The sequence below is a fragment of the Mobula birostris genome, chromosome 1 (genome assembly GCF_030028105.1).
Source record: "Mobula birostris isolate sMobBir1 chromosome 1, sMobBir1.hap1, whole genome shotgun sequence".
NCBI lineage: Eukaryota > Metazoa > Chordata > Chondrichthyes > Myliobatiformes > Myliobatidae > Mobula > Mobula birostris.
Genome location: NC_092370.1, coordinates 228,472,316 through 228,487,911, shown reverse-complemented (window position 1 = coordinate 228,487,911; position 15,596 = coordinate 228,472,316). Strand labels below are relative to the sequence as shown.

Genomic DNA, 15,596 nt, shown 5'->3' with positions numbered 1-15,596 from the left:
TGTACTGCTCAATAGTTAACAATCTAACTAAATTAAATATTCAAAATAAAATCTCTTGGACCTTGTACAGTGCCTATAAAAAGTATTCAACCCCCTTGGAAGTTTCCATGTTTTATTATTTTACAACATTGAATCACAGTGGATTTAATTTGGCTTTTTTGACACTGATCAACAGAAAAAGACTCGTGTCAAAGTGAAAACAGATCTCTACTAAGTGATACAAATTAATAACAAATACAAAACACAAAATAATTAATTGCATAATATTCACCCCATTTAACATGACACACCAAATCATTACTGGTGAAGCCAACTGGTTTTAGAAGTCACATAATTAGTTAAATGGAGATCACCATGTGCAGTCAAGGTGTTTCAATTGATTGTAGTAAAAATACACCTGTATCTGGAAGGTCTGGTTCTTCACCAATTACAGCTTTATGGAAGTGTGGCAAAGAGAAAGCCACTGTTGAAAAAAAAACTCACATGAAATCTTGGCTAGAGTTTGCAAGAAGGCATGTAGGAGATTCTGAAGAATATTCTACGGTCTGATGAAACCAAAATTGAGCTTTTTGGCCATCAGACTAAACACCATGTCTGGCATAAGCCAAATACCGCACATCATCAAAAACACACCATCCCTACAATGAAGCATAGTGGTGGCTGCATCAGGCCCTGGAAGGCTTGTGAAAGTAGAGGGTAAAATGAATACAGCAAATTACAGGGAAATCCTGGAGGAAAACCTGATGAAGTCTGCAAGAGAACTGCAACTTGGGACAAAATTTGTTTTCTAGCAAGACAATAACCCCAAGCATAAAGCCAAAGTTACACACGAATGGCAAAAAAAACAACAAAATTAATGTTCTGAAGTGGCCAAATCAGAGTGCACACCTCAATCCAATTGAGAATTTGTGGCTAAACTTGAAAAGGGCTGTTCATTCATGATCCCCATGCAATCTGACAGAGCTTGAGCAGTTTTGGAAAAAATGGGGAAAAATTGCAGTGCCCAGATGTGCAAAGCTGGAAGAGACCTATCTACACAGATTCAAGGCTGTAATTGCTGCCAAAGACACTGTTACGGTCCTGGTTGTTTATTCCTCATGTTCTCTTAATCCCCTTTTCCCGTGTTCTCCCGGTGTTCCTGATTGCGGCACACCTGAATCTCATCTAACCTGCAGCATAAATACCTAGGCTTCCCATCCACTCATGGCCAGATCATTGCTTCAGGCAGTGTGGTTGTTCACATTCTAGGCCGCTTAGAATTGTGTATTCTAAGTTTTGTTTCCATGCTGTTTGCCAGTGTTAACTCTGTCTCTCCGTGTTAATAGGAGCATTGCATGCCGCCTGTCTTCCCGTTCATCCTCCCGCCTGCTGTTCTCCTCAAGCCACGCTTGCACCCTTGTCTGCATCCCTGCTCTGCCTCGTTCTGCCGCCCACCTACACTCTCCGTTGGCTCGGTGATTAAACGCCGCACTCCCACTGCAGCAACCCGGTCAAGCCCCACTCACTCCTCAGCTTTCCTCTGCCTAATCCTCACTCCCGGCCTTCCCTGCAACTGTTAATAAACACCCTTTAGATTACTCTACCTCCATATCTGTATCCTGCGTTTGGGTTCACCTGTTCTCTGCAACAGATACATCTACTAAATTCTGACCTGAAAAGGGTGAATACTTATTCAATCAATTATTTTCTGTTTTATATTTGTAATTAATTTAGAACATTTGCAGAGATCTGTCTTCACTTTGCCATGAAAAATTCTTTTTCTGCTGATCAGTGTCACAACAAGCCAGATTAAATCCACTGTGATTCAATGTTGCAAAAAAAATAAAACATGAAAACTTCTGGGGGGGGGGGAATACTTTTTATAGGCACTGCAAGTGGAAACCTTTTAAAATACACACTAGATTGGCAAACCTAATGCTGACTGATTTGATAATGTCATGATTTTATGGAACTAGCTAAATCTAATTCCTTAAGCATACTTGTTACTTCAGGTTATACAATAAAACTGAACCAAATAGAAACATTTTATACCTATTTCTCCTAGCTATTTCCTGGTCAACTTCTTCTCCAAGCCGTAGCTGATCACTGCTGAGGTCCCTTAGTGACTGATGCAAGGAGTGCACCTGTAGAAAGACAAGATTTCAGCAGACTGAAGTTACAAGTTAACAGCTTCATACTTTCATGTTCAGTAATGCAAGAAGGACTTGTAACTGTACTGTATCTCTGAATAAATAAAGTCAAGGATCCAGTTGCAAAAGGAGGTGCTGAATTCTAGATTTAGGAGTTTGGAGATGAGTAAGTGCCTTTACTGTCCAGATGCTCCAGAGGTGAGTGTAGGACTAGGGAGATGGCATCCGCTGTAGACCTGTTTCAGCAGTAGGTGAATTGCAGTGGGTAGAGGTTATACGGGAGGCTGGAATTGACGTGTGCCATGACCAGCCTCTCAAAACGTTTCATAATGGTGGACATCAGCACCACCACATGGCAGTTGTTAAAAAGCTTTACCTTGTTTTCCTTAGATATTGGGATGATAGTGGTCTTCTTAAGCTAAGTGGGAAACTCAGATTGAAATGGCGCTAAATATGTCCACAAGTGCCCCTGCCACCTAATCTGCATGAGATCTTGGGACTCCATCCAAACCAGGTTTGCTTTCCACAGGCTCACTCTCTGGAAGATTGACATTACATCTGCATTGGTGAGTGTGCGTACAGGTGCATGGGAGGTTATCAGGGTGAGCGATGCCATTCCGATCCCCTTCCATTCAAAACATGCATAGAATACATTAAGCTCATCAGGAAGGGATGCACAGTTGTCAGCAATGTTGTCTGACTTCATTTTGTAGCCCATTATAGCTTGTGAGTTATGCTGCAACTAATCTTTATGAAAAATGGAACCATTATTATTATAATAATAACTGATGGCTGGTCTGGTGTTGTCTCTTGGCATCCCTGATAGCTTTACGAAGGTTATACCAAGGTTTTACGAAGGTTAAGTATAAAGTATATCTCAATTTTTTGTAAAGCTCAAGGTCACCTGATTTGAATGCCCAGACCTAGGCTTCAATAGGGTAGTGGATCTCCTGTTTCATCCATTTTTTCTGGTTTGGAAACACCCGGATTGTCCTCTTTGGTACACAGACCTCATAATACTTACTGATAAAACCCATGATGGTAGTGACATACACATCTAGGCAGAGTGTTGTGTTTGAACATGGAGCAGTCTATCAGCTCAGAGCAATCACGTAGAAGCTCATCTGTTTCCTCAGAGCAGCACCATGCGACTTTCTGTACTAGTCCTCACATTTCAGCTTCTGTTTGAATCCAGGGAGAAGGAGCATAGCCCGATGATTTAATTTACCAAACTGTGGGCAGGGGGTGGCTCCATAAGCATCTCTGATAGTTGTATAGCAACGTCAAGGGATAGGAGACATGCTGATAGTATTTTGGTAAAGCACTCTCGAAGTTGACCTGGTTAAAGTTACTGGCAATGATGCAGATGGCCTCAGGGTGTCCTATTTCAAGGCTGTTGTCCAAAGGGTATAGTTCATTGAGCACAGGTCTTGGGTTGGGTGCAGATTGTCATCAGGATAGCTGAAGTGAACTCCCGTAACAGGTAGTTCACTGTTAGATACTCCAGGCTGGGTGAGCAGGAATTTGCCAAGACCATCGTACCTAAGCACAGCAAGGTGTTGATTAGAAAGCCCTGTGCCTTTAACTTTTCCTAATAATGGCATATGGTCCATCTGGTGAATTAAGAAGCCATATAATTATAGTAAAACTATCAATACCAACTTGAAATGGAGCACTTTAACACCTTCAGATACAACTGGCATAACCTAGATGGTGGGTATACAGTATTAACCAGGTGCAGAGCAGTCACATTACCTCTAGTATGAACTGAAACAGCAGGAAGTCCATTCAAAAGCTGAATTTTAACAAAGGCAAAGAGCCAATGCAAATCAGCTTTTGAATTGTATTTTATTGCTACTTTTTACAGTCATCTTTGTGCCCCAGCTATCAATCCTTATTTCTTTGTATGCTCTGTTCATTCTTTTCATCCCTCTTCTTTCAGGTCTGTACATATCCCAGGTCTGACTTGCGGAGGGCTACTTCTAGAGTTAAGAAACAACTCTGAGCAAGGTTGCAGGCAACATCGGATGCACATGAACTCAGGCAGGGTTTACAAGACATTATTTTTTACAAAGTGAAACCCAATAGCATGAATGGCAGCAATGCTTAACTATCAGATGAGCTCAACACCTTCTATGCCCAGTTTGAAGGGGAGAAACTAACTACAGCTGTGAAGATCCCTGTTGCACCTGGTAACCCTCTGATCTCTGTCTCAGAGGAATACCTTAGGCTGTCCCTAAGGGTTGTGAACCTCACAAGGAGGCGGGCCCTGATGAAGTACCTGGAAAGGCTCTGAAAACTTGTGCTAACTGGTGAAAGTGTTCAAGGACATTTTCAACCTCTCACTAGTACAGTTGGAAGTTCCCACCTGCAACAAATATTGCAGTACCCAAGAAGAGTAGTGCAAGCTGCCTTAATGACTATTGCCCAGTAGCATTCACATCTACAGTGATGAAATGCTTTGAGAGGTTGGTCATGGCTAGAATGAACTCCTGCCTCAGCAAAGGGCTGGACCCACTGCAATTTGCCTATTGCCACAACAGGTCTAGGGCAGACTCAATCTCAATGGCTCCTCACACGGCCTTAGATCACCTGGACAATACAAAAAACCTACATACGTCAGGATGCTGTTCATTACTATAGTTCAGCATTTAACACCATCATTCCCACAGTCCTGATCAATAAACTACAGAAACTAGGCTTCTGTACCTCCCTTTGCAATTGGATCCTCAACTCCCTAACCAGATGACAATCTATGCGGAGTGGTGATAATATCTCCTCTTCACTGATGATCAACACTGACGCACCTCAGGAGTGTAGCCCATTGCTCTATCCGCTCTATACCCATGACTGTGCGGCTAGGTATAGCTCAAATATCATCTATAAATTTGCTGATGATACAATCATTGCTGGTAGAATCTCAGATGGAGATGACAGGGCATAGAGGAGCAAGATATACCATCTAGTTGAGTGGTGTCGCAGCAATGACCTCGCACTCAATGTCAATAAGATGAAAGAGCTAATCATGAACTTCAGGAAGGGTTAAATAAGGGAACTCGAACCAATCCTTAGAGGGATCAGAAGTGGAGAGAAAGAGCACTTTCAAGTTCCCGAGTGTCAAGATCTCTGAGGATCTAACCGGGTCCCAACATATTGATGTGGCTATAAAGTAGGCAAGATAATGGCTACATATCATGAGGAGTTTGAAGAGATTTGGTTCGTCACCTAAAACACTCAAATACTCCTACCATGGAGAGCATTCTAACAGGCTGCATCACTGTCTGTATTGGGGGGGGGGGGGGGCAACTGCACAAGATCAAAAGAAATAAAAGAAAGTTATAAAATTAGTCAGCTCCATCTTGGGTATTAGTCTCCGTAGTATCCCAGACATCTTCAAGGAGCAGTGCCTCAGAAAGGCAATGTCCATTCACCCAGGGCATGCCCTCTTCTCATTGTTACCATCATGAAGGAGGTACAGAAGCCTGAAGGCACACATTCAGTGATTCAGGAACAGCTTCTTCCTTTCTGCCATATAATTCCTAAACGGACTTTGAACCCATAGACACTACCTCATTTTTTTTTAAAAATATATATTACTTCTGTTTTTGCACTATTTTTAATCTATTTAATATACAAATATATACTTATTGCAATTGCTTTACTTATTTTTTTCTTTCTATATTCTCATGTATTGCATTGTACTACTGCTGCTAAGATTATAAATTTCACAATACATGCCCGATGATGATAAACCTGATTCTGATTTAAGTTGCTAATATATCCAACAGTTCTTTTGTCTCTTTTACCACGTAAACAATTTTTGAGATCAATGTATTGTATATGTTCATGTACGTATTAAACAGCTAAGATAATCACAATGGGAAACAAACTGACAATTTTGAGATTAGGTAATTAAACTAAATCAATGAAGTTATAAAATGGTAAGTCAGGAATAAAGAGAGGCAAACAGGTTCCAGATCTCCAAGTTTCTAAACACAATGGGCATTAGCAGAATGACATTTGGTGTTTTAACATACATGATTCAGTGGCTCAGTCTCATCTACAAATCTCACAGAGGCAGATCTAGACCTTCTGAGACTTGATTTTGCGTAACTTCCAGGGTCCCTGAGGGGCGAGGTAGGGCAGTATCGATGACCTACTGAAAACACAAAATTAGTTAAATTCACTTTACATTAAATAAGGGAGATCAGAAATGAAAGTTCATAAATTGTTCAAAGACTTAAGTGGATTTTAATAAAAGAGGCAAAGGAAATGTTAGGCATATTTGCAATATAAAGAACAGGAATAAAAAGAATGAAAATAGCATTAGAAATAAGGTTGATACTCGGAGAACAAAGATGGTTATGGAAAGTAGAAAGAAATATAAAACTGAGTTTGTGAAAAATAACAGCATATTAATTTGCCTACAAAGCAGACCACAGAGAATCAACATCAAACTGGGAAATTGAAGACAGTAATTAAAATGGAGACCACAATGATTATGGAAACATGGGATTGACAATTAAATTCTGCACTACATAGAAATGTTAGAAAACAAGAAATGATGGGCAGGGTTATAGTGTAAATTAGAACTATGGCAGTTACAAGAATGCATGCAGCTAAAAGGGCTGAAAGAATCCATGTGAATTGAGATAAAAGGCAAAGAACAGATTGTACTAGTTGGGATATTCTAGGATCAAACAAAGGAAGAAGATGGAGGAAAAAAAATGTAAAACTGAAGCATTATAACATGAAAACAACGGGTTTAATAATCTACTTATAATGACAAGAAGTGTGAATAAACGAGAAAGGATGAGCAACATTTTCACTGTGGAACTTTCTGAACTTGTATGCGGGAATCCCAACAAAGAACAAAATGCCACCACAGCTGATAATAGAAAATAATCTGAAGCTAATAGCACGAATATAGGAACCCAAGTAACTGTGATTGCAATACCTTATAAAGTAATTAAAGATAAAGAGAGAACAAAATAGCATTAGAAGAGTGAGATTAGAGGGAATCAGAAAGGAGTATCAACAGACGTAAGTAAATTAACACAGGGTTTTAATAAAAAAAAGGAGTTCAGAAATATATAGGTGCACTACTAACAGCACAGCAGTGTAGGGAATCTATCACAAACTTCTGTGCTCTCTGTTGCTGCATGCCAATGTGTCAGGAACCCTGCCCTCTGCAGGTGACCATCACCAAGCTTGAGGAATCTCCAGACCAAGGAGAACCATGACTGCAAGAGTGCTCCAGATTCCTCCCACATTCCAAAACAGGCATACAGTTAGGGTCAATGAATTGTTGGCATGTTATGTTGGCACCAGAAGCGCGTTGACACTTGTGAGCTGACCAGCCCAATCCTCACTGACTTTATTTGACTCCAACGATGTATGACTTGATGAACATATGATAAATAAAGGTAATCTTCCTCTTGTAAAACTGTGCAGCCAAACAAAGAGGGGAGTTTCCATTGCATCCAAGAGGAGGTGATGAGAGAAACTGCAAGACCCGAGTGAGCCATCAACACATGCAGTAGATCCTGCCTGTATTACTAATGTGATTACTCAAGTGGAGTATGATGCTAAGGGTTGTCTATTGCTGGATCCTCAAGTGGTTGTAAAGGCTTCACATCTCAGCATCAAGTAGCTGCAGCACACAATCACCTCCTCGAAACTAGTCCTCACAGGCAGACCCTCAGCCAAAGGCATCACAGGACAGGGGAGAGTATAAGGTACCCAATGGGGAGAAGTAGCAACAGCGGAGTTCTCAGTACGGTAGTCCACACCCCCAGCAGATTTATTTTTAAGTTCATACTCATCAGCGTTCAGACCAAATGACTAAGAGTACAAAGCTTGAACTTAGGGCCCTTTTATCTAAGGAAGGACATTCTAGCATTGGAGACGGTCCAGAGGAGGTTCCAAGAAAATTATCTCTAGAATGAAAGGGTTAACAGTTGAGGAGTGTTTGATGCCTCTAGGCCTGTATTCCCTGAATTTTAGAAGAATTGGGGGGGGGGGGGGAGAATCTCATTGAAACCTATCAAATATTGAAAGACCAACATAGAGTGAACATGGAGAGAACATTTCCTGTAGTGGGTGAGTCTAGTACCAGAAGGCACAGCCTCAGAATAGAAGGATGTCCCTTTAGAACAGAAATGAGGAGGAATTTCTTCAGCCAGAGGCTGCTGAAACTGTGGAATTCATTGCCACAGATGGCTGTAGAGGCCAAGTCATTGGATATATTTAAAATAGAGGTTGATAGTTTCTTGATTAGTAAAATAGGGAGAAGGCAGCAAAATGGGGTTGAGAGGGAAAATAAATCAGCTAAGATGGAATGATGTTGCAGACTCAATGGATCTAATTCTGCACCCATGCCTTATGGGCTTATGGAAAGGATGCAGAAGTATTCACAAGGAGTTTACAAGGACTAGAATACTTAAGTTATAAAGAGAAACTAGTAAAATGGGGCTATTCACAAGCAAGAGAAAATCTGTAGATGCTGGAAATCCGAACAATACCCGAAACTTCCACTGTACTCTTTTCCTATATGCTGCCTGTCCTGCCGAGTTCCTCCAGCATTTTTGTGAGTTCTGCTAAGATGGGGCTATTTTCCTTAAAATGAAGGAGACTGGGGTATGACCCAATAGAGGTCTATAAAACCCATGAGGGACAGTGTGAAGGTTACAGTGTTTCTCCCTTGAGGTAGTGGAGTCCAAAACTTCAGGGCATTGTTTGGAAATATGAGAATGAGCAGGGGTCAGTCAAATAACTACTTAATATTCAATATTATGGCAGATTCTTCCACTTATCATCAACCACCTTCACCATTTGATCACCATTAACCCATTCCCTTAATGTCCAAATACCTATTGAACCCAGTTTTGAATAGTCTCAATAACTGACCAAACACAACTTAAGTACAACAAATTTACAACCCCCCATGTAATTTCTCCATATTTCATTCCTAGTTTGCCAATCCCTCATCCTGTGACTGTACCCTAAACTCTAGATCCTACAACTAAAATTTGGAGGGTAGTACAACTACTATCCTCCAAATCTCTCTTTGAATCTGTGTACCTCAACGAATTTACCTTGGGTGTTCTTAAAATCCAGTGAATATGGGTCAACGCAAACACGAGGAAATCTGCAGATGCTGAAAATTCAAGCAACACAGGGTCTCGGCCTGAAACGTCGACTGTGCTTCTTCCTATGGATGCTGCCTGGCCTGCTGCGTTCCACCAGCATTTTGAATATGGGTCAATACTACTTGATCTCTTAAAGACAAATGCTACATTTCAATGCTGCACCAAAATATCTCTTGAGGGCAGCACAGTCGCATAGCAGTTATCGTAATGCTTTACACCACCAGCAATCATAATCAAGGTTCAATTCCCACCGCTGTCTGTATGGGTTTCTACCAGGTCCTCTGATTTCGCCTACATTCCAGATGTTGTACAGGTTATCGTTAGTAAAGTTCTGGGAATGCTACACTGATACTGGAAGCATAGTTGCCCCCAGCACATCCTCAGTCTGTGTCAGTCACTGGTGCAAGTACCACATTTCACTGTGTGTTTCAATGTACAAACCCCATTTCCAGAAAAGTTGGGATATTTTCCAAAATGCAATAAAAACAAAAATCTGTGATATGTTAATTCACGTGAACCTTTATTTAACTGACAAAAGTACAAAGAAAAGATTTTCAATAGTTTTACTGACCAACTTAATTGTAGTTTGTAAACATACAGAAATTTAGAATTTGATGGCTGCAACACACTCAACAAAAGTTGGGACAGAGGCATGTTTACCATTGTGTTACATCGCCTTTCCTTTTAATAACACTTTTAATCGTTTTGGAACTGAGGATACTAATTGTAGTAGATTTGCAATTGGAAATTTTGTCCATTCTTGCTTGATATAAGACTTCAGCTGCTCAACAGTCCGTGGTCTCCGTTGTCTGATTCTCCTCTTCATGATGCGCCATACATTTTCAATAGGAGATAGATCTGGACTGGCAGCAGGCCAGTCAAGCACACGCACTCTGTGTCTACAAAGTCACGCTGTTGTAGCCCGTGCAGAATGTGGTCTGGCATTGTCCTGCTGAAATAAGCATGGACGTCCCGGGAAGAGACGTCACCTTGATGGCAACATATGTCTCTCTAAAATCCTAATATATGCCTCAGAGTCAATGGTACCTTCACATACATGCAACTCACCCATGCCGTGGGCACTGATGTACCCCCATACCATCACAGATGCTGGCTTTTGCACCTTTCGCTGATAACAATCTGGATGGTCGTTTTCATCTTTGGCACGGAGAACTCGACGTCTGGTTTTTCCAAAAACTAGCTGAAATGTGGACTCATCTGACCACAGCACACGGTTCCACAGTCTTTTGGTCCATCTGAGACGAGCTCAGGCCCAGAGAACTCGCTGGCGTTTCTGCATAGAGTTGATGTATGGCTTCCTCCTTGCGTAATACAGTTTCAAGTTGCATTTCTGGATGCAGCGACTGACTGTGTTGAGTGACAATGGTTTTCCGAAGTACTCCCGAGCCCAGGTGGCTATAATTGTCACAGTAGCATGACGGTTTCTCAGGCAGTGTCGCCTGAGGGCTCGAAGATCACGCGCATTCAACAGTGGTTTCCGACCTTGCCCTTTACGCACTGAGATGTCTCTGAATTCTCTGAACCTTTCAAAATATTATGTACTGTAGATGTTGAAAGACCTAAATTCTCTGCAATCTTGTGTTGAGAAATGTTCCTTTTGAACTGACTAACAATTCTCTCAAGAATTTTGGCACAAAGGGGTGAGCCACGACCCATCCTTGCTTGCAAACACTGAGCCTTTGATGGACGCTACTTTTATAGCCAGTCATGATATCTCACCTGCTACCAATTAGCCTGCTTAATGTGGAGTCTTCCAAACCGGTGTTACTTGAATATCCTGTGCACTTTTCAATCTTATTTTAACTCTGTCCCAACTTTTGTTGAGTGTGTTGCAGCCATCAAATTCTAAATTTCTGTATGTTTACAAAATACAATTAAGTTGGTCAGTAAAACTATTGAAAATCTTTTCTTTGTACTTTTGCCAGTTAAATAAAGGTTCACGTGAATTAACACATCACAGATTTTTGTTTTTATTGCATTTTGGAAAATATCCCAACTTTTCTGGAAATGGGGTTTGTATATGTGACAAATAAAGGTAATCTTTATCATCTTTGATTACATTGAGATCTGAAGAAAAACACAGCATTTTATGGCCTAACCATAACATCTCCTTTACCTGCAGCTGAGTCACTTTGCAGATCACTTGCACGAAGAGGAGCTATTCCAGCATTTCTACTCAATCGCTGGCTTCGTAGTTCATCGATGGATTGTTCTAAATTATCTCGCAGCTTCAAAAAAAATATGGTAGAATTGTATTATGTTGCTGTTTCAATATATCATTTCAATTTTGATAATAAGGACGGTTCAAGACAAATTCTCCATAAATCATACTGTAGGAGGAGTATTAGGCGATTTGGCTCAACCAGTCTGTTCTGCTATTTTCATCATGGCTGATTTATTAGCTCTCTCAACCCCATTCTCTTACCTTCTCCCCATAACCTTTGTTGCTCTCACTAATCAAGAACCTAGCAACCTCCTCTTTAAATGCACCAAATGACTTCACCTCCAGAACCATATGTGGCAATGAATTCCTCAGATTCACCACCATTTGGCTAAAGAAATTCCTCCCTATCTCTGTTCTAAAGGGTCATCCTTCTTTTCTGAAGCTGTGCCCTCTGGTCCTAGACTTCCCCACCATTGGAAGCATCGTCTCCACATCCACTCTAGGCCTTTCAATATTCAACAGATTTCAATGAGATCCTTCCTCATTCTTCTTAAGTCCAGTGTATACAGGCCCAGAGCCATCAAACTCTCTTGGTACATTAAGATTTTCACTCCCAGTACCATTGTCATCACCCCCATCCGGACCCTCTCCAACACCAGCACCTGGTCTCTGGTTAAGGGGTCCAAAGCTACTCACAAACTCCAACTACAGATTGACCAATGCCGTATAAAGTGTCAGCATTATATCCTTGCTTATTTTTATTACTATCGAAGCTATGCAGTGGAATGACTCAAGACTGCACTAGAGATTATGGCATAGAAGGAAGCCATACAGCGCACACTGCCCATTCCAAGTTTGAGGATTTACAAAATAAAACAAATAACAAAGAGCCATAAAGCACAGCAATGTATTCAGAAGACATTCATCCCAGAAGGTAGAAGTACATGACCTAAAAGCAGATAGGGCACCAACAAATTTCAATGCTGAAAGATATTTTCTTTAACCCTCAAGATACTAAAATGCAGATTTACTCTTATGAGTTCTGACCTTGCACAATGAGAGTAAATACCAAGAAAAGCCTTCTATAAAATAATGTTGAAAATATGTGGAATCTCACCACACAGTAAAATCTTTCATAATTTAAGTGGTCTTCCACACGCAAAATAAAATTTCTGGCATGGTAGCGCAGCAGACAGTACAACACTTCACAGCGCCAGTGATAGTGTTTGAGGTTCAACTCCTGACACTGTCTGTAAGAAGTCTGTATGTTCTTCCCGTGACTGTGTGGATTCCCTTCAGATGTTCCAGTTTTCTTTCACATTCCAGAAACGTATAGGTTAGGCTTAGTAAGATGTGGGCATACTGCGCTGGCACTGTAAAAATGGCAACATTTGTGGGCTGACCCCGGCCAATAAGACCATAAGATATAGGAGCAGAAGTAGGCCAATCAGCCCATCATGGGCTGATCCAATCACCCCCACTCCTCTGCTTTCTCCCCATACCCTTTGATGCTCCAGCTAATCAAGAACCTATCTATCTCTGCCTTAAATGCACCCAATGACTTGGCCTCCACAGCCACTTGTGGCAACAAATTCCACAGATTTACCACTCTCTGACTAAAGTCATTTCCCCACATCTCCCTCCTAAATGGACGTCCTTCAATCCTGAAGTTGTGCCCTCTTGTCCTAGACTCCCCTACCATGGGAAATAACTTTGCCATATCTCATCTGTTCAGGCCTTTTAACATTCGGAATGTTTCTATGAGATCCCCCCCTCATTCTCCTGAACTCCAGAGAATACAGCCCAAGAGCTGCCAGACGTTCCTCATATGGTAACCCTTTCATTCCTGGAATCATTCTCGTGAATCTTCTCTGAACCCTCTCCAATGTCAGTATATCCTTTCTAAAATAAGGAGCCCAAAACTGCACACAATACTCTAAGTGTAGTCTCACGAGTACCTTATAGAGCCTCAACATCACATCCCTGCTCTTATATTCTATACCTCTAAAAATGAATGCCAACATTGCCTTCGCCTTCTTCACCACTGACTCAACCTGGAGGTTAACCTTTAGGCACGTGGCCAAGTGGTTAAGGCATTGGACTAGCGACCTGAAGGTTGTGAGTTCAAGCCCCAGCCGAGGGAATGTGTTGTGTCCTTGAGCAAGGCACTTAATCACACATTGCTCTGCAACGACACTGGTGCCAAGCTGTATGGGTCCTAATGCCCTTCCCTTGGACAACATTGGTGTCGTGGAGAGGGGAGACTTGCAGCATGAGCAACTGCTGGTCTTCCACACAACCTTGCCCAGGCCTGCGCCCTGGAGAGTGAAGACTTTCCAGGCACAGATCCATGGCCTCACAAGACTAACGGATGCCTTTACTTTATCCTGCACAAGGACTCCCAAGTCCCTTTGCATCTCTGCATTCTGAATTCTCTCCCCATCTAAATAATAGTCTGCCCGTTTATTTCTTTCACTAAAGTGCATGACCATACACTTTCCAACATAGTATTTCATTTCCCACTTCTTTGCCCATTCCCCCAAACTATCTAAGTCTCTCTGCAGGCTCTCTGTTTCCTCAACACTACCTGCTCTTCCATCTATCTTTGCATCATCAGCAAATCCATTAATCCCATAGTCCAAATCATTGACATACATTGGAAAAAGCAGTGGTCACAATACCGAACCCTGTGGAACTCCACTGGTAACTGGCAGCCAGCCAGAGTAGGATCCCTTTATTTCCACTCTCTATTTTCTGCCGATCAGCCAATGCTCTACCCATGCTAGCAACTCCGCTGTAATTCCATGGGATCTTATCTTGTTAAGCAGCCTCATGTGCAGCACCTTGTCAAAGGCCTTCTGGAAATTCAAGTATACCACATCTACTACATCTCCTTTGTCTACCCTGCTTGAAATTTCTTCCAAAAATTGCAGTAGGTTCGTCAGGCAGGATTTTCCTTTCAGGAAACCACACTGGCTTTGGCCTATCTTGTCACGTGCCTCCAGGTACTCCGTAATCTCATCCCTAACAATCGATTCCAACAACTTCCCAACCACTGATGTCAGGCTAACAGGTCTATAGTTTCCTTTCTGCTGTCTCCCACTCTTCTTAAATAGCGGACTAGCATTTGCAATTTTCCAGTCATCCAGTACAATGCCAGAATCTATCGATTCTTGAAAGATCATCGTCAATGCCTCCACAATGTCTCCAGCTACTTCCTTCAGAACCCCAGGGTGCATTCCATCAGATCCAGGAGATTTATCCACCCTCAGACCATTAAGCTTCCTGAACACCTTCTCAGTAATAATTTTCACTGCACATGCTTCACTTCCCTGACACTCGAGTGTCCGGTGTGCTACAGATGTCTTCCACTGTGAAGACTGATGCAAAATACCTATTCAGTTCCTCTGCCATCTTTGCGCCTCCCATTACAATATTTCCAGTGTCATTTTCTATTCGTCCTATATCTACCCTCAACTCTCTTTTTACCCTTTGTATAATTAAAAAAGCTTTTAGCATCTTCTTTGATATTAGTCACCAGCTTCCTTTCATAATACCTCCCCCAGAAGAGGCCCCAATGATCCAGGAACTTGAAACCCTGCCCCCGACACCAGTCTCTCAGTCACACATTAATATGCCTGATCATACTATTCTTGCTCTTGTTAGTATATGGCACAGGCAGCAATCCTGAGATTACTACCCTGGAGGTCCTACTTTACAGCTTGGACTGTGATGGCCATTGATGCAAACAATGCTTTTCACTGCATGCTTCAATATACATGTGACAAATACAGCTAATCTTTAATCGCTCTTTAATCTTTTGTTCATTGAATATTGGTGTGAAGTTGATACAGAGAAAGCAACATGGTAGGGGTTGGGTAAAGGAGAGGACAAGAATTTCCAAAAATTAATAAGAGGAAAATAGAAAACAAATCAAGGCCTGCAAATAATCATGATGTAATTCCCAGAAAGTGTACCACCCTCAGTACTGCTTAACACAGTGTTCAAAATGCACTCAATACATAACTACCGTAACGAATTGCAATAATGGTTATAAAGGCAAAGTCAAAAAATACTGCTGTTTCTGTTGTTGGATGAAGAAACAGTTGATTGTGCTCTACAGTGTGTGAC

At 41.5% G+C, this 15,596-nt stretch overlaps 1 protein-coding gene across 6 annotated transcripts in view; it reads right to left on the bottom strand.

The window, feature by feature from the left end:
- LOC140205546 (centrosomal protein of 128 kDa) overlaps positions 1-15,596 on the bottom strand; it is a 642,143-nt gene that overhangs the window by 608,433 nt on the left and 18,114 nt on the right. For 5 of the 6 annotated variants that reach the window (XM_072273171.1, XM_072273204.1, XM_072273166.1 and 2 more), the window contains exons 4-6: positions 11,418-11,529; positions 6,167-6,288; positions 2,032-2,123 (exon numbers count right to left, since the gene is read on the bottom strand). In XM_072273171.1, coding sequence (XP_072129272.1) covers positions 2,032-2,123; positions 6,167-6,288; positions 11,418-11,529 — 326 coding nt within the window. The remainder of the gene's footprint in view (positions 1-2,031; positions 2,124-6,166; positions 6,289-11,417; positions 11,530-15,596) is intronic. The other variant, XM_072273178.1, reaches the window with a different exon arrangement.